The sequence below is a fragment of the Pristiophorus japonicus genome, chromosome 6, assembly GCF_044704955.1.
Source record: "Pristiophorus japonicus isolate sPriJap1 chromosome 6, sPriJap1.hap1, whole genome shotgun sequence".
Classification (NCBI taxonomy): domain Eukaryota; kingdom Metazoa; phylum Chordata; class Chondrichthyes; family Pristiophoridae; genus Pristiophorus; species Pristiophorus japonicus.
The window spans coordinates 146,359,259-146,385,146 of record NC_091982.1 but is presented as its reverse complement, the minus strand read 5'-3'; the positions used below and the strand labels follow the sequence as shown (position 1 = coordinate 146,385,146).

The window sequence follows — 25,888 nt, the reverse complement described above, 5'->3', positions numbered from 1 at the left end:
CTGCTAAACAAGAAGCTGCAAGTTATGACTGTGTAAAGTCTTGCACATCTGACGGACTTATTCCTCATGACAAGTTATTCCCTTGTTAACCACGACTTAAAATATAGAGATCAGACTCATTTTACTTGCATGTATTATCTGAGGTGTTAAATGTAGAGCTTGGAGTGATTTTATATGTAACCAAGGCATTGATATGCACCACTTGGGGTGGTTTTGCAAATGTGTTAACCAGGCATTCAATGTAACGGAGTGATTTTGCACAAGCGTGTTAACTGAGGTGTTAAATGTAGAGCTCAGAGGGATCTTGCAGAAGCCTGTTAGCCAAAGCATTGAATGTCATTCTCAGAGGGACATTTCTCCGAGCTTTCCTTATATTTCAATAAAGTTTTTTGTTTGGGCCAACAGTGTCTTGGCATCTGTCTGAACATATAACTGAAGGAAATAGAGGTTACATCAAGATTAAAGGTGACTTATGTAAAAGAATCCTGATTCATACCTCTCACCTGTCGACTCCCTGTTGCCACTCTGGCTGGTCAGAGATTTACTGTTGACGAAAGTTAACCAGTTTTTCTCCAGCCTATCCAACAATACATGTGCATCTGTGCACGTTCCTTTGGTTACTGTTTTAATCTGCATGATGACTGGGATAGAAAGAGGAAATTATATCTGTCTGACTCTGTCGCTCTGACTGTCTCTCTGTCTGTCTGTGCCCCTGTCTGTCGCTCTGTCTGTCTGTCTCTCTCGCTCTGTCTGTCTCTCTGTGTCCCTGTCTCAGCCCCTCTGTCTGTCTCTCTACCTTTGGCTCTCTCGGTCTGTCTGTCTCTCAATCTCTTTATCCTAGTGAATCGTGCACCTTAAACAATCGTGTAAAATCAATAAATCATTAATGAAACTTCAAGTATTAGCACACAGCTAATGTATAAAACATTGAAAATGATTTGTTGTTGAAACTGTTTTCAGGATATGGGTGACACGGGTAAGCTGTATTTATGCTCATCCTGCAAGCGATTGTTTCACAACTGAGTGGCTTGTGTGGCCACTGCAGAGAGCAGTGAGTTAACCACACCATGTGTAATTGGAGCCACATATAAGTCAGAGCCGGTAGGGGTGGCAGGGCTGTTCCTTGAAGGACATCAGTGTACCAGTTGGGGTCTTCCAACAATCTGTAGATTTCATGGCAATTTAATCTGGTGCCAGCGCACAAATCACCAGATGTATTGAATTCAATCTGAACTCACAATTTCGAGTTCTGTCTGCCCTACTGGGGCATTGAGTGTGTCGGAGCGAACACTGACAGGTAGTTGGGGGAGCTGTGTACTGGGAGGATTAGTGAGGAGCTGGGTATGTTTACAATCAAAGCTTCCATCCTGCCAGTAATTGGCCGGGGAGGGGATAGGTGGGAAGGGGGTTTGGAGGGGTGGGCAGTGGGGAAGGGCCGTCCAGGGTCTCAGAAAAGAGTGTAAAAGATCGAAGGGATTAAATAAACAGCAATGAGAGTTAAAGGGAAAGAAAAGAATGAGAATTTGATGCAGAAACAGTTAGAGATGGAAGCTCAGGAGTTTGAAATCGAGGAACTGAAATATAACATTGTTGAGCAACAGGCAGCAGGCATAGCTGGCTCAGAAACAATTAACATTTCCACAGAAACGGACAATCTCAGTACAGAGAATGAGATGTTAAAGTTAAAGAAGGGAAGTGAGATGTGTAAACATGGTCTAAGGGAATGTGGAAAATGAGTTGCAGGGCTGAGCCCAGCAATGAGAGAGGCACTCAAAGATCCAGCTAAGAGAGCCCTATACAGCCAACCTGGCGACCCTCGCTGACCCCGAGGCGCAGAGGGCCCACAGCGCTTGGTCTGCCCTCCAGGCCACCATAACCAGTGCCTGTGAAGTGACGCTCAACTAGGGAACACCAGGACTGGTTTGACGAGAATGACCAGGAGATCTAGGAGCTAATAAACTACAAGCGCAAGGCATTTCTGAACCTAAAGCAACAACCCAACTCAAGAGCAGCAAAGCAGCTTTAGACGGCTGAAAGCTGAGGTCCAACAAAAAACCCGCGACCTAAAGAACAGATGTTGGGTGGAGAAAGCACAGGAGATTCAGCAGCTGGCCGACAGCCATGACGTGTGAGGATTCTTCACTGCAGTCAAGACCACCTACGGCCCAAGGCCCCACCCCACTGCTGGCCAAGAACGGGGAGACACTCATCAAGGACACCAAGGCAGTCAGGGCCTGCTGGAGGAGCTGGGTTTGTTTGGCCAGGGACTCCCAGATGTCAATGGGGATGTTGCACTTCATCAGGGAGGCTTTGAGGGTGTCCTTATATATAGCGCCTTTAACGTAGTCAAATGTCCCAACGCGCTTCACAGGAGCGTTATATAACAAAACCTGACACCGAGCCACATAAGGAGAAATGAGGGCAGGTGACCAGAGTTAGGTTTTAAGGAGCGTCTTAAAGGAGGAAAGAGAGGTAGAGAGGTAGCGAGGTTCATGGAGGGAGTTCCAGGGCTTGGGGCTCAGGCAGCTGAAGGCACGGCAATTAATGATTGAGCGATTATAATCAGGGATGCTCAGGGCTCAGTATAATGATTACCTTTTGCACAAAATTTAGAATGTGATCTTTTGTTTATCTGCTACTTCCTTAATTTATTTATTTTTAATAGTGACTCTCCCATGGCAGCGCTGACCCAATGATGATGAACAAATGGCAATATATTTCCAAGTCAGGATGGTATGTAACTTGGGAGAGGAACTTGCAGGTGATGGTGTTCCCATGCGCCTGCTGCCCTTGTCTATCTAGGTGGTATGGATCAAGGGTTTTTCAGGTGCTGTCGAAGAAGCCATGGCTAGTTGCTGCAGTGCATCTTGTAGATAGTACACACTGCAGACACGATGTGTAGTGGTGGAGGGAGTGAATGTTTAACATGCCAGATAAGGTGCCAATCAAACTTTGCCCTGGATGGTGTTGAGCATCTTGAGTGTTGTTGAAGCTGCACTCATCCAGGCAAGTGGAGAGAATTCCATCACACTCCTGACTTGTGCCTTGTAGACGATGGAAAGGCTTTGGGGAGTCAGGGGGTGAGATACTCACCGCAGAATACACAGCCCCTGACCTGCTCTTGTAGCCACAATATTTGAGAGGCTGGTCCAGTTAAGTTTCTCATCAATGGATGTTGATGGTGGGGGATTTGGTGATGGTAATGCCGTTGAATGTTAAAGGGCGGTGTTTAGATTCTCTCTTGTTGGACATGGTCATTGCCTGGCACTGGTGTGACGCGAATGTTACTTGCCACTTATCAGCCCAAGCCTGAATGGTCTCATAGCTTGATGGTAATGCTAGGTAATGCTTGGGGGATATGCCATGTGGTTACAGATTGTGGTGGAAGACAATTCTGCTGATGCTGATGGCCCACAGCGCCTCGTGGATGCCCAGTTTTGAGCTGCTAGATCTGTTCGGAATCTATCCCATTTGGCACGGTGATAGTGCCACACAACACGATGGAGGGTGTCCTCAGTGTGATGACGGCACTTTGTCTACACAAGGACTGTGCGGTGGTCACTGCTACCAATGCTGTCATGGACAGATGCATCTGTGACAGATAGATTGGTGAGGCCGAGGTCAAGTAGGTTTTGCGCTCGTGTTGTTTCTCTCACCAGCTACCGCAAGATGTGTCTGGCAGCTCTGTCCTTCAGGACTCGGCCAGATCGGTCAGTAGTGGTGCTATTGAGCCATTCTTGGTGATGGACATTGAAGTCCCCCACACAAAGTACATTCTGTACCCTTGCTACTCTCAGTACCTCTTCCAAGTGGAGTACTGATTCTGGCCATTTAACCCCATAAATCCCAGCTTCTTCGTGGTGGCTGAATGGTGCACCGGAATGAGGTTAAAAAGATTTAATCGAGACTTTTTAAATTATAAAGGGTTATGACAGGATGAATAGGGAAAGACTATATCCTCTAGTCAGAGAAGTTGTCAATTTACGATTGACACTAAGAAAATGAGGAGAGGTTAAGAAAAATGTCTTTACCCAGAGGCTTGTTGGAGCCTGGAATGCTTTGCCACCGGGAGTGTTGAGGTAGGGACCATTGCATAACTTTGAATAAATATTTGAAGCAGAGGAAGTTGCAGGACTATGGAGGGAAAGCAGAGCAATTGGGATTATTGTAGACTTAGATTGCCCTAGTAAAAGGTCAGCACAAACATGATGATTCAAATGACCTCCTTCTATGTTATTAACAATCATAATGCTTCAAAATAATAGTTTATTCCTCAAAAAAAAGCTCCATATTAAAAAAAAATGCTTCATCAATAAATGGATAAACAGCATCAACCAATTCTTTAAATAGTTATTATGGGCCAATATAATAGAAGTGTTTAAAGTTGTGAAAGGATGGGATAGAGCAATAGTTGAAGAGTCAAGAATGAGGAGCCTTAGATACCATCATCATCATAGGCAGTCCCTCGAGTCGATAGTGGATAAATCAAGGGGCTATAGGTAGGGAGGAACTTATTACAATTATTAATGAGCTAGTTCTAGATAAAATAATGGGACTAAAGGCAGACAAGTCCCCTGGACCTAATGCCTTACATCTAAGGGTCTTAAGTGGCTGCAGAGATAGTGGATGCACTGGTTGTAATCTACCAAAATTCCTTGGATTCTGGGGCGGTCCCAGCAGATTGAAAAACCACAAAGGTAACTCCCCTGTTTAAAAAAAGGAGGCAGACAAAAAGCAGGAAACAATAGACCAGTTAGCCTAACATCTGTCGTTGGGAAAATGCTGGAGTCCATTATTAAGAAAGCAGTAGTGGAACATTTGGAAAAGCATAATTCAATCACGCAGAGTCAGCATGGTTTTATGAAAGGGATATCATGTTTGACAAATTTACTGGAATTCTTTGAGGATGTAACAAGTAGGGTGGATAAGGGGGAAACCAGTGGATGTGGTGTATTTGAATTTCCAGAAGACATTTGATAAGATGCAATATAAAAGGTTGCTACACAAGATAAAAGCTCATGGGGTTGGGGGTAATATTAGCATGGATAGAGGATTGGCTAACTAACAGAAAACAGAGTCAGGATAAATGGATAATTTGGCAAACAGTAACTAGTGGAGTGCCGGGTCCTCAACTATTTACAATCTATATTAATGACTTGGATGAAGGGACAGAGTGTAATGTAGTAAAGTTTGCTGATTATACAAAGATGGGTGGGAAAGCAAATTGTGAGGACAAAAAATCTGCAAAGGGATATAGACAGGCTAAGTAAGTGGGCAAAAATTTGGCAGATGGAGTATAAATGTGGGGAAATGTAAAGTTAGCCACTGTGGCAGAAATAATAGAAATGCAAATTATCATTTAAATGGAGAACAATTGCAGAGTGCTGCAGTACAGAGGGACCTGGGGGTCCTTGTGCATGAAACATAAAAAGTGAGTATGCAGGTACAGAAAGTAATCAGGAAGGCAAATGGAATGTTGGCCTTTATTGCAAGGGGGATAGAGTATAAAAGCAGAGAAGTCCTGCTACAGCTGCACAGGGTATTGGTGAGGCCACACCTGGAGTACTGCGTACAGTTTTAGTCTCCGTATTTAAAGGATATACCTGCATTGGCGGCTGTTCAGAGAAGATTCACGAGGTTGATTCCGGAGATGAGGGGGTTGACTTATGAGGATAGGTTGAGTAGGTTAGGCCTATACACATTGGAGTTTAGAAGAATGAGAGGTGATCTTATTGAAACTTTTAAGATAATGAGGGGGCTTGACAAAGTGGGTGCAGAGAGGATATTTCCACTCATGGGGGAAGACTAGAACTAGGGGACAGTTTTAAAATAAGGAGATGTCCACTTAAAACTGAGATGAGGAGGAATTTCCTCGGAGGGCTGTAAATCTGTAGAATTCTCTGCCCAGAGAGTTGTGGAGGCTGGGTCATTTGAATACATTTAAGGCGGAGATAGACAGATTTTTGAGCGATAAGGGAGTAAAGGGTTATGGGGAGCGGGCAGGGAAGTGGAGCTGAGTCCAAGATCAGATCAGCCATGATTTAATTGAATGGCAGAGCAGGCTCGAGGGGCCTAATGGTCTACTCGTATTTATGTTCTTACGTTCCCCTCCGCTGTTATTTTGTTCAGATCCACTAGCTTCCGGTTCGGACTCAGGATCGACCCGGAAATGTTACTGTTCTCTGCACTAAAGCAGTTGTGCAATTCCAGAATTTCCGTCTTTATTTAAAATTTCCAGAAAGTCATTTTCTTTCATTCTTCAACTTCATTGAACCATCCCAAAAACCAAACATCTCAGAATATTATTAAACCCATGCAAATAAAAAAGTGGTACACATGGAGACATCATCTTTTAAACAATGAAGTACAAAACAAATATAAAGGACCGAACAGAATACTGAACAACAATGCTTAGGTTCAGTGAAGAAACAAAGTAGAGAATCAAATATTTTCATGTAATTGTATTTAATCCATGAACCAAATCACACATTAAACTTTGAACACAGAGCTATTACTGCAAGTTTTCCTTTCGCTATTGCAGTGCCCTGAAGATGCATCGTTTCCCAGAAAGTAAAAGTGGAGAGTCAGCCCCCCAAATTTGTCCTCGAATTACAGTTGAGTTTCCGTATTACACACTGCCCCCCAGATTGAAAAGTAACAGGGGAGCAACATATGAGGGTTGTTTTCCTAAATGGGAACAGTAACAATAGGTCGTGTGGCAGTACTTTGAGCGCCTTCAACTCCATGTCCCAGCAGTAACATAATAAAAGGAATTAGGAATCCCAAAGGCAATTTAGCATTGAGTGTTTATGGAGGATAGATACTGTATAGACATGAACATCACAAAAATCTTTATTGTACAACTTGGTTACAACATTCTTAACCAGAACAACTGCTCCAATAAATTTAATTTGAAACTCTGGACAAAAATTAAATTTGAAGCTCTGGATGTAGTCTGCATAAATGCTTCAGAATGTCAGGTATCTGAATTTAGACATATGGGAAAATCTGGCAAAGAACAGAGGCTTGTGAAGAACTCTAAACCTGATATAAGTTTGAAAACCACATTAAACAAATCAATGATTTCTGGCAATCCAAATCATGGTTGAATGTTGGCATGTGCCTGTTACTTTGTGCCATGTTTCTGGAACATTTCAACTATAGTCTGCTGTTTTTTACTGTTTCTCAGCTCATTGACCAATGCTGCAGAGTGGGCATCCATGCAATTAACTGGTCTCTGACACAGGGGCCTTTGACTTTTACGCTGGCTTGCTGGATGCTGCCAGATTCTATCTTTCCGCTGGCTTTTTGTCGGTGAAGAATCGGTGAGCGTTGTTTGCCCGTTGCAGAGTCGTGAGGTGCCGGACTTTGATTTCTGAAACTTTCTGGAAGTTTGACGGCCCCTTGGTCTTGCCAATGGGTTTTGTTTTTTAGCAAGCACCCTTTTCTCACATTTTGTTGGAGTTGATCTGTTGGTGCGAAGCAGATATTCATCAGGTGATCCTCTTTGTCTGTTAACAGCCCGCGTCTCTTGGTCAAGTTGCTTCTGCAGCTGCAATGCCATCAGTCGGTCCTGCTCTTCCATCCTGTGCTTTTCAGATTGTTTTTTCTCCCAATCGCTGAGTTGTTCTTCATGGGAGATTCCATTGGAAAGTGGAGTGCTTTCAGTGAGCTCATTGTGGACATTAGGAGAAACTTTTCTCTTTTTAACAGCAAAGCAAGTTTCTTCATCTCCAGAGGAATTCCATGTTTTTCTTTTCACAGCTGTTTTCAATGGAATGGGAGCTTGGTTCACAATCTGGTGATCTTGGATCGGCTTGGGTTTTAATGCAATGCCTTCATCACAGTGCACTACACTATCTAAATCACAATGGCTTGCACTCGTGTACGCATAATCATCAAGTTTATGATTTAAAATTGGCACAATTGCAGAATTTAAGAGATCATCTTCACCATTGCTATTAATGAAATTTACCTCCAATTCGGCAAGTGCTACTTCTTCCTTGCACCTCTCTCTGCCCTTCCATACACCGCCGCAAACTCTCACCATCTCATTGTCATGGTCCTCTGAGCTCTGCTCATCGGTACACTTGTCTATTTGCTGATGACCTGTGATGGCTGCAGTGGGAGTTCCTTTAAAACACTGGGCTAATGCTGACTGAGTTGAACTGGAGACTGGCTCCTGCTCCTCGTCATCTTCACAATCAAAAGAACAAATACTTACAATTGAGCAACTGCTTGAAATTATGTCGTCTGCATCAGCATTCTCCTGAATAAAAACAGATTAGAACGTCAAAAGTTTGCAGACTATTCAAATGTCTTCAGGAGTTACAGTACAATATTTGACCAACGTTTTAATGCAATTGAAAGCAAGAGGTCTTGCACTACTCAAATTCATTTTCTCATTGGTTTTATATCTGATCTGAAGTTTACCATGAACCCCCAAAAAAGTAATGCTTTAGAAAGAAACGATAAGTGATATTATGCTACTGCTGGGACATGGAGTTGAAGGTGCTCAAAGTACTGCCACACAACCTATTGTGCCCATTTAGGAAAAACAGCCCTCGTATGTCACTCTCTTTTTACTGTTCAATCTGGAGGCAGTGTGTAATATGGAGACCCAGCTGTAATCAGAGGACATATTTGGGGGGCTGACTCTCCACTTTGACTTTCTGGGAACTGATGGCCTTAACCTGAAGGCAACTTTATAGACCACATTGTTGAACAGAGGAGTGCCATTGGCTGAACTCGTGCCTGCTTTTCTCCGTTACTGGCTTCAACTCAGGTGTGAAACTTTCCCCGCTGTGATAGCAACCCAGCCATCCTCCAGTAGGCAGTTGAGTGTCCATGCACAAGGCAAGATGTGCCATCTCAGAAGTTACACCTAGTATAACGGAGATTCTACTGACATTTATAGAAATGTTTCCACATCAGCTCCATTTACTTCCAGGACACTTTCCCAATAAAGGGGATCTGTTATAACTTCGGTGGCTATCCATTGGGAAATCAGGTATCCTTTACAATGGGAAGTGGTCATGTTTTTTGATTTTTGACCCCTTTCCCATAGAAAGAATCCAGATATGAGGTGTTGTAAAACATGCTTCAAGTTAAACACTCCTGGAAAAACAAGCACCTTTTTTTTAAAGGAGAGCCCCATGCTGTAATAATAATCCAAAAATCAGACTAAAGGTCCTTAAATATACTAATTTGTAGTTTCTCCCCCAGACACCATACAATTCAGTGGCATATCTCAGAGGGATAAACACCTTTTACCCATAGTGTTGAGGATTTTGATCTCAACCTAATCATAAATAAAACAGAACACAGGCACCAGGGAGAGCAATCCAGTTTTTGGACAGGCAGTAAAATGCCCGAGAGAGCGAGAGTGGTTTTCTCAAGGATGGTAGGACAGAATGCAGAGAGATTATTCTGTTTAAGTAAGCCAACCCACCAAAGTGGGGGTAGCATCATATGTTCTATTTTGTAACACAATGGCAATATAACTTGCACTGCTTGAACAAAACTATTCTGATCATATCCATTGTTCTGTATATTTGAATTTACTGTGGAATAAAGGAACTTACAAACTGAACCAAAAATCTCCCGATTCTGCCTTCATCGAGATTGAAGGAGTATTCATGCAAAAATGTCAGATCAGGTCCATCACAATGGAATTTCATTGTTACACTCCTGGGTGCTGTTACTGTACAAGTAGACACAGGGCTGTTCAAGCAAATTCACAACAATAGGGGGCTCTGAGCCGACTCCACTGAACCCTAGGAGGTAACTGCAGCTGGCCTCAATTTGTAACAGTAGGAAACAATTGCAATTCTGGGGCCCACATTTCACATGGGAGTTTGCCCCCTCCTTAAAATGCAGTTTAGCTTTTGCATATGATGTAAAATGCTCATCGATCTCAAAAACACTTACTGTAACAGAGGCATTATTTCTCGGTCTACTGGTTTCAGCTACTCGATTCTTTTGTGAAGTGGGAGATAAGTATCTAAAAAGAAAAGTTAAAATGAAATAACATTTCTAGTAACAAGCTTGTATTCCAAGAGTACTACTTTTAATACAAATGCCAGCAATATAAACCTGTAGCAGAATCAAAGCCAGTGTGAACACCCCACATAACTGCACACGGTACTGTCACCACAGCAAGATTTCTGGAAAAATATTTTAAAATGTAAGTTTAAACATAAATTTGTGGTTACATCTACATACAACAGAAAACTTGAGACGCAAGTAACTACATTCTCCATTATAAAAATCTTATTGCAACAACTTTAAAGTGAGTGCAGGAACAAAAATCTGGGGGTGTCTGAACACAAATCTTTGAAGGTGCAGGACAGGTTGAGAAGGCTGCTAAAAATGCATATGGGATCCTTGGTTAATTAATAGAATGCTGGTTCGGCCCCAGCTGGAGTAATGTGTCCAATTCTGGGCACCACACTGTAGGAAGGACATGAAGGCCTTAGAGAAGGTGCAGAGGCGATTTACTAGACCAGTATCAGGGATGAGTGGCTTCAGTTATGTGTAGAGACTGGAGAAGATGGAGTTCTTCTCCTTAGAGCAGAGATGGTCAGATGATTTAATAGGTGTTCAAAATCATGAATGGTTTTGATAGAGTAAATGAGGGGGAGGGGGGAGGAAAGAGAAGGGGAGGAAGGGGGGGGCTAGAGGGAGAGAGCTGGTGTTGTCAGTGATACCCGATAACATGTTTTTGGATGATGTCACATGAGGAGAAGCCCGTGAATGAGGAATAGGAGGGGGCCAAGTGTAGATCCTTGGGGTCTCCAGAGGCAGCAGTGCATGGGGCAGGAAAATGCGCCATTGTTGGAGATGCATTGTTGACAATTGGATAGGCAAGATTGGAACCAAACAAGGACAATCCCACTCCGCCAGCCACATTAAGAAATAAGCATGTGTTTTCCCAAGATTAGAGATTACATTAAAGAAGAAAATGGATTGCTCAACTAGACTGGTCACATTAATGACATGGTTACTAGAGGTCAGAATCTGGGCAGTGTGTGGTGAGTGGCTCACCTCACGACTCCCCAAAACCTTTCCACCATCGACAAGTCACAAGTTAGGAGTGTGATGGAAAACTCTCCACTTGCCTGGATGGGTGTAGCTCCAACACCATCCAGGAGAAAGTGGTCTACTCAATTGGTACTTCAGCCATTAGCTTAAACATCTACCACCGACATAACACCGCTGCAGTGTGACTATCTACAGGCTGCACTGCAGCAACTTGCCACGGCTTCTTTGGCAGTACCTCCCAAACCCTTCCAAAACTCAGAAGGGCAAGGGCAGCATGTCTGTGGGAACACCATCACAAGTTCCCTTCCAAGTCACACACCATCCTGACGTAGACATATTATTGATCATCATCACTAGATCAAAATCTTGGAACTCCATACCCAACAGCATTGTGGGAGCACTTTCACCACACACATTGCAGTGGTTCAAGGCCAACAACCAGCTGCTCAACATTAGGATACATAATAAATACCAGCCTTGGCATCAACACCCCCATTTTAATGATGTTTAAAATTACTCCTCCCTATCGCTCGAACCATCTCCAGCTCTACGGATCTGCATTCCTCCAACTTTGACCTCTTATGCAACCCCATTCCTTTCGACACACTATTGGCGGCCGTGCATTCAGCCTTCTAGACGATAAGCTCTGGAATACCTCTCTGTCTCTTATCGACCCATAGTCAGAGCATCTATAGCAATGGCTTCTTTTCCCACCTCCCAAACTGTTAACTCAGGAGTCCCTCAAGGATCTACCCTTAGCCTTCAACACTTTATGACCCCTCCCAATATCTACTTCTCTGACTTGGCAAAGATTTGTGTCTAATTGCGTTTTCTAACAAGCACCTTGATATTACTTTCTATATTAAAGGCAATATATAAATGCAAGATGTTGTTGATTCTAATTCCAATTTATAGCTAGAAATTAATAGAATTCTGTACCAGATAATGCCATCTTCTTTGGGTCAACCACTAAGCCCAAACAAGTAGTGTACTTCTATGTTGATCTTCAATTACCCATCTTATTCCTAAATTTAGTCCCGTGGTATGTGTCGGCTTCCCACATTCTGTGTCTTTCCTGATCACACCGTGCTCAGAAGCCAGCCAAGTCAGACTAAGTCTATGTTGGAGAAGGATAAGCATCAGACACTTTGCACTGCATCTCAACGTTCCACACCATACAGCAGGTTTGAACATCACTATAAACACTAGGAAAAAAAACAACCTAAAAAACCTAATTTGAGCAAAAGAAAAATATGGGAAACACCTTTATGGAATGGGCAGCCACATTTTAAGAGACGGTACCGATAGCGATTTTCCTCATTCACAACTCATGCTTACTTTTGCTTCATGTAGAAGATGCAGGAATAAATAAAAAATGATCCCTTAGATGACCCACATGTAGCTGGGTTAGGTATCCCTTTGTACTTCTACTTACCTTTGTATATCTCCCACATGGCTGGGGTTGCGGGAAGTCAATTTGACTCTCTTGGTGACTAATGAAGAATTGGATTTTGAGGAAATCAGTCTTGTTCGACAGCCCACGCTTTCTGGAAGCGTCTTAGATATTGGATTCTGCAGAGAAACAAAACAGGCATCTATAAAGGAAGCCCAATATTACGAAAATGTTTACGGCTGCACACTGCATTTCATTATGTAACAATAGTTGGGAATAATTGCTTTCCTACTTATTTACATAGCACACTATATGTGTGTCCACATTGACTCATTGCAGATTTAGATTTTGAAGAGCAGAGCTGGCCACATTGTATGAAGATCCAACTTGACTGTCATGAAAACGTATCTGGGTCCATGGCACTTGGGCTCATACAATGTGGACAGTTCTGGAGTTTGCAAATGCAATTCACTCAATGCGTTAGCCTGAATACCACCACTTGAGACAGTTAGATACTGGGACAAAAGAACAGCATCTCAAGATCAAACTTGGGAGATTTAGCTGAAAATGTCTCAGTATTATTGTAGCAAGCACTGTGAATGACTGCTGACAATCAATCCTAGGATCCATGCTGTGTTGAAGTTGTATCTTCGTTGCTAGAAGCAAGATCATTTAGATGTAATGATAAAAAAAGCCAGAAGTGTCTGGAATCAAGCAACAAAAACACAAGCCTACAGCAGCCAAAGTTTCGATCCACCTGAACAAGAATTCTCTATTTAATTTATCAACCTAATTAAAAATGGAGATAAGCAGACTTACAAATCTTAGCAAAGAGGATGCCAGGGTTGGACAAAGAGGTGCAAGCTTAATTAATACAGCACAGTCAGTTGCCGACTGCATGGTACACATGGGCTTCTTCCACCTAACACAAGTCAGGGTGGCAGGAAGGTTCAGACTGAGGTTTAGTTGGGCTGGCTCCAAAAACTATGGAGGTGTGCAGAGCAGTGGTAAGTTAAGGGCCAAATGACTAGCGATTTCATTGTCCAAGACAACTTAGTTAGTAGAAGTCAAGTGGGAAATATAAAAAGAGGTACCAGTAGCCGACCTCATTGGGGTTAGGCGGAGAGAAAGCTCGTTTGAATTTAAAAATTTACCAGGGTACATGATTTTGGCGCAATGTGGCCTCAACGAAGAATACCTCCAGCCTGGGGCAGTGTCTTTAGCAAAGGGCCTTTAGTTTAGCTTGCGGATACAGGAAGTAAATGTCAGTTTAGACACTATATTTAGAGAGAAAGCAAGTTGTGCCTTCACTATGTATCATAGGACATTGAGAAATATTTATTCCACTGTTAACTATTCATCTATCTTATGTAACTAAAACCACTCATTGGTCCAAAGCTTGCACGATTATATGGAAAGAATTTAAATCCAGTGCACTGTCAAGGAGAATCACAATGATACATTCCAGTAGCAAGGGTTATAGAATCTTAAACTACAGAAGAGGGCTCAAAATTGGCCCACCCTTTTTTTTGCCGCACTCGGGATGCGCCGACTGGGCTGAAAACAGTGCCGAAAAAATATCTCCCAATTCTGGCCTCTGTGTTGCCTCTCCCAGGGCTTGGTGCGTGGCGAGTCGATTGCGGGGGCAGAGCTAGGGCCCTGCGCCAGAAACAGTGCTGGCAAATCTCCACATGCGCGTTGGAGTGTGCGTGCATGCGCAGTAGCTCCTACCCCCAGCCTCTGTGTGCGTGCTGCAGCGTGGGACCTGATGCAATCCGCCCCTATCCCAGGCCAAGTGGCCTCCCGCACAGGCCAGCCTGCTGCCTTCTCAAGCTAGAAGGCCATAACAAGCAGGTTGGTGCAGGGCCCAAGCCGGGGCGGCGGGGAGAGTTTTGATCCGGGGGTGGGGAGGGGAGGAGGAGGAGGAGAAGAAAAAAGTTTTGATCAACAGATGCATCTGTACATGACAGTATTGGTAGCAGTGACCACTGCGCAGTCCTTGTGGAGACGAAGTCCCGTCTCCACACTGAGGACACCCTCCATCGTGTTGTGTAGCACTACCACTATGCTAAGTGGGATAGATTCAGCAGCTCAAAATTGGGCATCTATGGAGGCACTGTGAGCCACCAGCAGCAGAATTATATTCCACCACAATCTGTAACCTCATGGCACGGCGTATCCCTCACTTGACCATTACCAGCAATCCAGGGGACCAACCCTGATTCAATGAGGTGTGTAGAAGAGCATGCCAGGCATACCCAAGTGAGGTGCCAACCTGGGATGTTGCAACACAGGAAGGACTACATGCATTCTAAACAGTGGAAGCAGCATGTTATAGACAGAGCTAAGCGATTCCACAACCAACGAATCAGATCAGAGCTCCGCAGTTCTGCCGCATCCAGTCGTGAATGGTGGCGGACAATGAAAACAACGGAGAGGAGACTCCATGCATATCCCCATCCTCAACGATGGCAAAGCCCAGCATGCGAGTGCAAAAGAAAGGGCTGAAACGTTCACAACCTTCAGTCAATTTGATTCACTCCGCGTGATATCAAGAAGCGGCTGAGCCCACTGGATACAGCAAAAGTTATGGCCTTGACAACATCACAACTGTTGTGAAGACTTGTGATCCAGAACTAGACGCATCTTGAGCCAAGCTGCTCCAGTACAGCTACAACACTGGCATCAACCAGATAATGTGGAAAACTGTCCAGGTATGTCCTGTCCACAAAAAGCAGGACAAATCCAAACCAGCCAATTACTACCCCACCAGTCTACTCTCAATTATCAGCAAAGTGATGAAAGGTATCATTGACAGTGCTATCAAGCGGCACTTACTCACCAATAATCTGCTCACCGATGCCCAGTTTAGATTCTGCCAGGACCACTCGGCCCCAGAACTCATTATAGCCTTGGTCCAAACAGGGACAAGAGCTGAATTCTGGAGGCGAGGGCGAGACTGACTGCCCTTGATATCAAAGCAGCATTTGACTGTGGCAACAAGGAGTCCTAGTAAAATTGAAGTCAATGGGAATCAGGAGGAAAACTCCACTGGCTGGAGTCATAACTAGCACAAAGGAAGATGGCTGTGATTGTTGGTGGCCAATCATCACAGCCCCAGGATATTGCTGCAGGAGTTCCTCAGGGCAGTGTCCTAGGCCCAACCATCTTCAACTGCTTCATCAATGTCCTTCCCTCCATCATAAAGGTCAGAGTGGGGATGTTCGCTGATGAATGCAGCATTCAGTGCCAATCGCAACTCCTCACATAATGAAGCAGTACATGCCCGCATGCAGCAAGACCTGGACAATATTCAGGTTTGGGCTGATAAGTGGTTAGTTACATTCGCATCAGCAATGACTATCTCCAACAAGAGAGAGTCTAACCACTGGCCCTTGACATTCAATGGAATTACCATTACCGAATCTCCCGCCATCAACACCTCAACACCCGGGGGTTATGATTGACTTGGACCAGCACATAAATACTGTGGCGACAAGAGGTCAGAGGCAGTGTTTCTGCGGCAACAGTCTCCCTAAAGCCTTTCCACCATCTATAAAGGCACAAGTCAGGAATTTCATGGAATACACTCCATTTACCTGGATGAGTGCAGCTCCAACAACACAAGAAGTTCGATACCATCCATGACAAAGCAGCCCACTTGATTGGCACCCCATCCACCACCTTAAACATTCACTCCCCCCACCACCAGTGCACTGTGGTATCCAACACCGCATTCAGTGTGCCAGTGCAGCCTTCGGTCGCCTGAGGAAGAGTGTGTTTGAAGACCAGGACCTCAAACCTGGCACCAAGTTCATGGTCGACAGAGTAGTCGTGATATCCTCCCTCCTATATGCTTCAGAGATATGGACTATGTACAGCAGGCATTTCAAATCACTGGAGAAGTACCACCAACACTGCTTCCGCAAGATCCTGTAAATCCATTGGCAGGATAGGCACACTAACGTCAGTGTTCTCGCTCAGGCCAACATCCCCAGCATCGAAGCATTGACCATGCTCGGTCAGTTTGTATGCCCGATACTAAACTCCCAAAACAAACGCTTGCCGTGTCGGAGCTTGGAGCAGAGAGAGTCCCAGGCAGAGGAAATGCTTCCAGGACACCCTCAAAGCTTCTTTGAAAAAGTGCAACAAACCCACCGACACCTAGGAATCCCTGGCCTAAGACCACTCAAAGTGGAGGAGGAGCATCCGGGAAGGCACTGTAAGGATCACACATTTCGTGATCAAGGCACAGCAAGAGGCCATGAACTAAAATGGTATAAAAGGAAAACCTATGGGACTGTTGGGCGGGAGAAAGAGTGCCAGCCTGGGGCAGGTGGTGACTCATAACTGATCAATGCAATTTCTGTGGTCAGGAGCGAGACCTGATTAACATCGAGACAACGGGTTTTGATCCAATCAAGCATTAATTGGCCGGAGGGGAATAAACGGTTCCCTATGGAGACTACAAGTCTGCGAAAATCCAGGACCACAAATTATCCCACAAGGCGTGCATTTTTGGATAACGGGGCACAAAAGATAAGGAGTTATCTTTTGCTCAGTCGATTCCGTGCACAGAACGAAGTGAGAATTGTGGCCATCCAAACAGATCCAGACCCATCATCACAGCCATCGAGACTCACCCAGATGCATTAACTGAAAGAAGCCCAGCAGGAGACCCATATAATAGAATGTATATATATGAAGGAGCTCACAGAAGTAAAACAGGTCAGAACAACAGGTTGAAGAAACGCCTCAGAACAACAGCTCAAAGAAACAACAACCACGAAGTAAGCAGCTGGGACCAAACACCCTCCCTAGCTCCACGAGCCAACAATCGACAACAGCAGCAACTGGCTGGATGGGTGATTGTATGTCTTCGATCAATCTCTAAGAAGTCTTGTTCTGTAATTTTGAGTTGGTTTTCTGTAATAAACTAACAGTTGGGTTTAAGCCTAAACTTTGCGTTACGTGGAGTCCTTCCTGTAATTACCGAGGTCTATGAATCAAAGTAGAGTGGAAAACGAACACCCTACAGCACCAAACACAGAGTCTCTTCGTCAGGAGCAAGCGGAAACCAAGCACAAACAGCGGAAGGAGCTCACGACAACCCAAGCACCCCACCTGTGACAGAGACTGCAGGTCCTGCATTGGACTCAGTCACCTGAGAACTCATTAGTGCGGAAGCAAGTATTTCACGACTCCGAGGGACTGCCCAAGAATAATTGTGGTGTAGAGTGTACCATCTACATGATGCACTGCAGCAACTTGCCAAGGCTTTTTAGACAGCACCTTCCAAACTCACGACCTCTACCACCGAGAAGGATAAGGGCAGCACGACCTGAAATGGCAGTGAAAGCAGATTCCAAAGACTTTCAAAAGGCAATTAAGAGGAAAATAAAAACATGCATTTATATAGCGCCTTTCACGATCTCCAGACAGGAATTCCATTAACTCCAAGTTACACACTATCTTGACTTGGAAATATATCGCCGTCCTTTATTGTTGCTGGGTCAAAATTCTGGAACTCCCTTCCCCAACAACACTGTGGGAGTACCTTCACCACAGAGACTGCAGTGGTTCAAGGCGGCGGCTCACTGCCACCTTCTCTACGGCAATTAGAGATGGGCAATAAATGCCAGCCTTGACAGCGATGCCCACATCCCAGGGACAAATAAAAAAACAATGACACTTCAAAAGTACGTCCTTAGCTGTAAAGCACTTTGGGATGTCTGGAGGTCGTGCTGCAGTCGTCGTAACAGTTTGGCTTGCTGGAAAACTTCAGTCACGGTGTACAATGGTGTGGGATTGGAATCACACATAGGCCAGTCCAGGCAAGGACGGCAGATTAACTCTTCTAAAAAGAAATTAGTGAACCAGTTGTGTTTCTATGACATCTGACATCTTCATGGTGCTTTTACTGAAAGCAGCTTGTTTATTTATAATTTTTATAAATTGAATTCAAAATTCTCAAACTGGTGGATTTGAACTCCCATTCTTTGAATTATTGGTCCAGTAACAATCACTACAAACTGTACCAATGTCAGACAAGCAGTCTGATAGTACAGAGGCGGTGGAGGAGTCCAGAGAAGTAGTGGGGAGGTATAGCCGGGCGTTATCAGGGTACATGTGGAAGCTGACTCTGGTTTACACTGCTATGCGGAAGCCTGTAGACGAGGAACAGGAAGAGGCTGATGATGGATGTTGGGGAACACCAAAGGTGATGGTGCAGGGGTGGGGAAGACACTGGCAGAGATTCTCCGCTACACTCGGATTAGGTGTTGGAGGAGGATGGTGGGGTCAACTGTACATAAAGCAACACAGCCACAGCTAATGTCTGTTGTGGCTTTGATTAGAGCTGGTTTGGGAAGGAGGAAAATCTAATGATGGAGAGATTGAAGCAGGGAGTTATGAGATGGGCACAGATTTAATTGACAACACTTTCAGGGACTGGAGAGGAATGGGATGCAAAATATTCAGATCTTCAAAACAGGCACTGATCAAGGACAAATCGATAGACTGAGGCAAAAGTGCAATTAGCACAGACTCAACTCCTGAACATTAAAAATTAAACATGTTTCAAACAGGAATTTAAGTACTCTGCCAAATGTCAAAATGTTAATGAAAATTGCACTCCATGCTGCAACCGTCAGTTTTCTTTCAGGTTTCCTGTGATTTAACAATCGCGTTCATTTCCAACATACAAACATAAAAGGGACAGGAAAAGAGCAGCTGGCCCATCGAGCCTCGGTACAGCCATACCATTTCATGGGAGAAGCAAAAAAATATTTTTAAGGAAAACTCCAGACCAATTCTGGGGGCGGGGGATTCTGTAAAATTACTCTCCAAACCCCTGAAGGCCATTAAAACACCACCTGTTTATTGCATGCTGTGATATTACTCCAGCTCTCTTTGGAATGCTTGCAGAAAATCTGCATTCAGTGCATAAGCCAGAAATTTATTCCAAAGGCTGATGGCCCTCTGCAAAAATTCTGAACATAAACCTTAAAATACATTGAAGGAGGTTACTTCTAAACCGTTTTTCCTGAGCAATATTGCATTCCTTTAGCTTAATGAAAAGCTAAATTTGAGACTCATCAGTTCAAACCAGGAAAATGCCCAAGTTTGTCAGTCGATATAGTTACCTACCATCTCCTCACTCAGCATCTGAGCGAGCTTTTCATCCCTTTTTAACTGTTCATCCATTTCCTTCCTCTGCTGTTCCACATAGATTTTTTGCTCCTGCTCCTCTGCCAGCAGCTGCTGAATGAAATTTTCACTGGCTCGAAGTTCCTCCTCTTCACGGGCAGCAAGTTCTGCGTTCAACTGTGAAGCAAGTGCAGTATTTAGCACATCTCATTGTCTACAGCTGAAGAAACTGGATCCAGATTCTAAACTACAGGTCTACCACAAGCAATCTTTTAAAGCAGCCCTTTCATAAGTTCTCTTACTGGTGCTGGTTACTAAGTGGGCCAATACACTGATCATTTAGTAACCTGCATCGAATTCATTCAACCGTTAGACCAACAGGCACACACCAGAGATGGCCCTACAGGAATTCCCTGCAGGTCAGAAGCTTCTACCTCAGCCCACAGAAACCAGCATTTCCGCTGGTAAGCCAGAGCTCCAAGTTTAACCAACAGCCAAAGTAAAAGATGAAGCAATATTTGTGAAAGTAGATCCACGATTACAGCAATTAGAAGATAGGCTGAGCACCAACAAGAATACATTTGGTCAAAAAAGTCAATTTTTGCCATTTAGATACATCACCACATGAAGCAGGTGCTATATTCATCTACAATTTAATATCTTGCTACAATTAAACAACTGGCTAATGAAATAATTTTTCTTTGTGAGGGATGTACCCTGCCACAACATTCAGTTTGCAATGTAAAACTATACCAAGCTTTATAACAGTCTGAAATTCACAGGCAACTCATCAGAAGCACTGTGCAGTAGTGTTGTTGCAGCTTCTCTCGGGAAGTCTTACACACACTTGTAGGCAGATTCAACATTGCAGCAGAAGAGATGCAATTTCAAACAATTCAATGTGATGTCTCCTTGCATAGAAATATAGAAAATAGGTGCAGGAGTAGGCCTGGTTAGCAACCACCAGGCATGAACCAAACTAAACAGTCAAGTGCTGTTAAATATCTATATTGCAGAACAGATCAGTGTTGCCATGAGAGAGTACCTGTTTGGACCCACCATGAAGCAAAAGTAGTGACTCCATTAGGTACAAGTGTCTCTCTGGAGCGCACCAAAAAACATGCTTATTAGCTGTGTGTTTTAGCACTTCATAAAAAGACAATTATTGATTTTGTATGGACAAGTAACCCAAGAGGGAATAATAATATCCCAGAAATTTTAAACAACTTTACAAAGGAAAATACAACCATGTTTATTAAGAGGATTTGATAACTTGATGTCCATTAAGAACCAGTGGGTTTAAATATTAGGGGCCCGATTTTCCCCATGACATGCTCCAATTTTTTTTGGAGCAAGTTGTTTTTTCTGGCGCAAGTTAAAAAGTGCCATTTTCCCCAACAAAATTTGCTTCAGAGTAAGTCACTTTGGTTAGATTTTTTTTTAACTTCAGTTTTTTTTCCCCCCAAAAGGGGGCGTTTCCATTGACTTACTCCACTTTTGGCCATTTAGGCCAGCGAAAAAAGTTACTCCAAATCCACTTCGGTCAGCGCATGTGGCTAGCTCTGAAAAACGTTGCTGGCAGTTAACAAAATCGGCCAGGTAGGACCTGCACCAAGCATTCAATATAAAAGTTCAAATAACTAAATAAAAATAGGGTAAACAATTGAACAATTAAAAAATGGTTTTAAATCCTACCTTTAGTTGAAATCGGCTAGGGAAGGCAGTGGAGTCGGGGGGCAGGCGGAAGGAGAGGAAAGGCTGGTCTCGGTGGCATTGGGAGGGGGGGGGGGGGGGTGGGCAGGAGAGGAAAGTGCTTCACAACATGCTGCTCGAAATCAAAGTCCTCCAGGTTAAGCGGGAAGATGATTTCACACACTGGATACTTTTGGCTGTCAATGCTCTTCTCTCCAGTGTTCTGTGAATTCTCCTTGCCATCCCGGCCCTGCATCAAGTCAATGCTCCGTTGAGCCCGTGCCGGCACTCTGCAAGAGCACTTCAGCTAGTCCCGCTCCTCCGCCCTTGTCAAAAGGACCACAGCCCATCTGCCACTAAAACTCTTATGTCCCTTCATCACCTCCAGACTCCATTACTCCAATGTGATCCTTCAATATCAGAGGGTGCGGCAAGCCACTCGGCCCTGGGATAGAGACGGCATGTTTCGGCCCCTCCCACACAGCGTCGGGCTGTAATGAGCTACTGCACATGCGCGCACACTCTAGCGCGCATGTACAGAGGTGCCGGCAGCGTTTGCTGCGCAGGACTGTAGCTCCGCCCCCCCACCCCACGAGAAACGCCACACCACGACCAGGGGGACACAGCAGAGCGGCCAGAATGGGGGCACATTTTTTCGCCGACGTTTCCAGTGTATTTACGGTAAGTGTGCCGAAAAAACTGCTTGGGGAAAATCTAGCCCTAGATCTGTTTCTCTCTCCACAGATGCTGCCTCACCCGAGTGTTTCAGCATTTTCTGTTTTTAATTTCAGATTTCCAGCATCCACAGTATTTTGCATTAGGATATTATGGACGCTTTGCTCATCTGACACGACAAATCAACATTAGTCAATCCTGGCTGGTTGCATCCCACAGATGACATTTCCACAATCAAAACAAGATTGCATCCCAAGGAAATTGAGAGCATTTGCCAATCTACACCTCGATCTATCCTTCAGCTCTCCTAATCACAGGGCTTTGAGGTTTGGATACCATGCAAGGAAGGGTTATGGTGAAGGGAACAAGTCTTACAAACCTTCCACCAGCTGCACAAGCACAGAACTATATTTCTCTAGTTAGATTTGTTCCGCATGGAATAGAAATCTACATCTCACCTTTCTGATCTGCTCTTCGTACTCCTGTCGAACCTCACCAGGTTTGCATAGTTGAGGTGGTGGGCACAATCTGTCAACTACAAAAGAAAGGGTGGATCAATTTTCCAGTGCATTCCTCACTGATGGAAACATTTCCACCAATCCCTGCGATTCTTCTTCCTTATTACAGATGTGACCATGATACAAAGTACACATCAAGAACTTTTGGTGTTTTAAGTTTGAAAAACGAGTAAGTGTCACCAGGTGTCAAGGGTCGTAAACTTCCAACAACTCTTGGACACCAACACCCCTCCGGAACCTTCTTCCCCCACACTTCCCTCTGATCCCATCCCTCCTTCCAATCTCACCCCCTGCTGTGTTTTCACTATCCCCTCTGACCCCGAACAGTCAGTCTTCAAGCAAACGTCTGAGCTTCACCCCCTTTTTCTGCCGCCTTCACCTCCATGCCCACTTCTTCCGCCAGGAGTCTTCCCCCTGCACAGCTGACCCTTTCTCCTGCTTTCAGAATTCTCGGTCTACCTGGACCCCTCCCTCTGGCCTCTTACCCTATCTAGACCTCTTCATTGCAAACTGCTGACGGGACATCGGCCGTCTCAATTTCTCTGCTGCCCTCACTCACTCCAACCTACCTTCCTCGGAACTTGCAGCACTCCGCTCGCTCAGATCCAACACTAACCTGGTCATTAAACCTGCTGACAAGGGTGGTGCTGTTGTTGTTTGGCAAACTGACCTCTACCTTGCAGAGGCTGATCGCCAACTCTCGGAAACCTCCTCCTACAGCTCCTGGACCATGGCCCCATCACTGAACATCAAGCCATCATTTCCCAGATCATCACTGACCTCATCTCCTTTGGAGATCTTCCCTCCACAGCCACCATCCTCACACAGCCACTTCTACCTCCTTCCCAAGATCCACAAACAGGACTGCCCCAGTAGAAACATCATTTCTGCTGGTTCTTGCCCCACAGAACTTATTTCTTCCTATCTCGACTATTTTTTCTCCCTTGTCTGCTCTCTTACCATCTACATCCGCGACTCCTCTGACGCCCTCCATCACTAACAGTTTCCAGACATCAACCGTTTCCTTTACACTATGGACATCCAATCCCTCTACACCTCCATCCCCCAGCAGGATGGCCTGAGGGCGCTCCGCTTCTTCCTCGAGCAGAGGCCCAACCAGACCCCATCCTTTAACTCCACTCACTTCCTCAAAATGAAAGGTGTTGCTATGGGAACCTGCATGGGTCCTAGCTATGCCTGCCTTTTCATGGAATATGTGGAACATTCTTTGTTCCAGTCCTACTCGGGTCCCCTCCCTCACCTCTTTTTCCATTGATGATTATCGGTGCCATTTCCTGCTCTCGCCCTGAACTTGAAAATTTCATTCACTTTGCATCCAATTTCCACCCTTCCCTGACCTTCACATGGTCCATCTCCGACTTCTCTGTCCCCATTTCTGGGGATAGGCTTTCGACCAGTATCCACTCTAATCTCACTGATTCCCTCAGCTACCTGGACTACACCTCCTCCCACCCCGCACCTATAAGGACTCCATTCCATTCTCCCAGTTTCTCCATCTCCATCGCATCTGCTCCGACACCACCTTTCACATTAGTGCCTCTGACATATCTTCCTTTTTCCTCAACAGAGGATTCCCCTCCATCGTGGTTAACATGGCCCTCGATCGTGTTCGTTCTATTTCCCGTACCTCTGCTCTCACCCCTTGCCCTCCCTCTCAGAACCACGACAGGGTTCCCCTTTTCTTCACCTTTCATCCCACCAGCCTCCACGTTCACCGGATCATCCTTCACCATTTCCGCCACCTCCAGTGTGAACCCACCACCAATCACATCTTCCCCTCTCAGCGCTCCGAAGGGACCGCACCCTCCGCGGAACCCTGGTCCATTCCGCAGTCACCCCTAGTACCCCTACCCAAGGCACCTTCCCGTGCAAGCGCAGAAAATGCAACACCTACCCTTTTACCTCCACTCTTCCCACTATCCAGGGCCCCAAATACTCCTTCCAAGTGAAACAGCGATTTACTTGCACTTCTTTCAATTTAGTATACTGTATTCGCTGCTCACGATGTGGTCTCGTCTACATTGGGGAGACCAAGCATAGATTGGGTGACCGCTTTGCGAAGCACCTCCGTTCAGTCCATGTGACCCTGAGCTTCCGGTCGCCTGTCACTAATTCTTCACTCCATTTCTACTCTGACCCCTCCACTATTCCAATGAAGCTCAACGCAAACTCGAGGAATAGCACCTCATCTTTCGTTTAGGCACTTTACAGCCTTCTGCATTCAACATCGAGTTCAACAATTTCAGAGCATAACCTCTGACCATCTTTGGCTCCCTTCCCCACACCTCCCTCCATCTTATGTCTTTTTTTCTTCTTTCTCTTTTTTTTCCTCTGTCTCTAATGGCCGCTGGTCATTATTCCATCATTCACGCTATCCAGATTAACCTGTTTCTAACTTCTGTCATTACCATTTCAAATCAGCCCATCATCCCTTTTGTCTCTAATCTCTCCTGCCTTCCACCCTATCACAGACCTTCCCTTTTGTTCTTTTTTCCCCTCCCCCTATCAGTGCTTAAGAATGTGCTCTTTTCGAACATTCAGCAGTTCTGACGAAGGATAGTCAACCCGAAATGTTAACTGTGTTTTTCTCTCCACAGATGTTGCCTGATCTGCTGAGATTTCCAACATTCACTGTTTTTATTTCCGAATCCAGCATCCGCAGTATTTTGCTTTTGTAACTCGTGTTTTAGTTCTGACAAACAGCACAAATGGGGAAGAACTGGTTACGGTCTGTAAATCATTTACTCGCAACAACTATATTATTTATCCAATGCCTATAATAAAATAAATATGTATATTTATTATATATATTATATATATATATATATAAAATAAATAAATATATATATACACACACACACACACTAAACTTTAACAAAGTTTGTCCCCGTCTATTGAATTATGTCATAACAGCTATATCATAACAGTCCCCACCGCTTATAGTGGGCACATGTGATTTGCCTGCTGTAAATGGTGGCCAGTATTACATTATGGCAGGTGAGTACCACTTAATAAGATGTTATTAACAAGGGCATACAGAGTGGCCAAAATTAGTGGGAGGACAGAAGATTGGGAAACTTTTAAAAGCTAGCCAAGAATGGACTAAAAAAATGATTGAGAAAGGGAAAAAGTCTATGAAAGTCAACTAGCACAACATATAGGGGCCAAGTTTCGGCCTGAGTTGCTCCTGTATTTTTGGGGGGAGGGGAGGAGAGATGGAGGGAGGGAGGGAGGGAGAGAGGGAGGAGGAGGGGGGGGGAGGAGGAGGGAGGGAGGGGGGAAGAGGAGGGAGGGAGGGGGGGAAGAGGAGGGAGGGAGGGGGGGAAGAGGAGGGAGGGAGGGGGGGGAGGAGGAGGGAGGGAGGGGGGGGAGGAGGGAGGGGGAGGGAGGGAGGAGG

At 44.8% G+C, this 25,888-nt stretch overlaps 1 protein-coding gene across 1 annotated transcript in view; it reads right to left on the bottom strand.

Annotated features, from left to right (window-relative positions):
* Positions 1-6,836: 6,836 nt before the first annotated feature.
* The window catches only part of LOC139265817 (E3 ubiquitin-protein ligase rnf168-like), a 24,691-nt gene continuing 5,639 nt past the window's right edge, over positions 6,837-25,888 (bottom strand). Inside the window, exons 2-6 of the mRNA XM_070883271.1 lie at positions 22,411-22,487; positions 19,586-19,762; positions 12,479-12,615; positions 9,931-10,003; positions 6,837-8,269 (exon numbers count right to left, since the gene is read on the bottom strand). Coding sequence (XP_070739372.1) covers positions 7,127-8,269; positions 9,931-10,003; positions 12,479-12,615; positions 19,586-19,762; positions 22,411-22,487 — 1,607 coding nt within the window. The 3' untranslated portion in view covers positions 6,837-7,126. The remainder of the gene's footprint in view (positions 8,270-9,930; positions 10,004-12,478; positions 12,616-19,585; positions 19,763-22,410; positions 22,488-25,888) is intronic.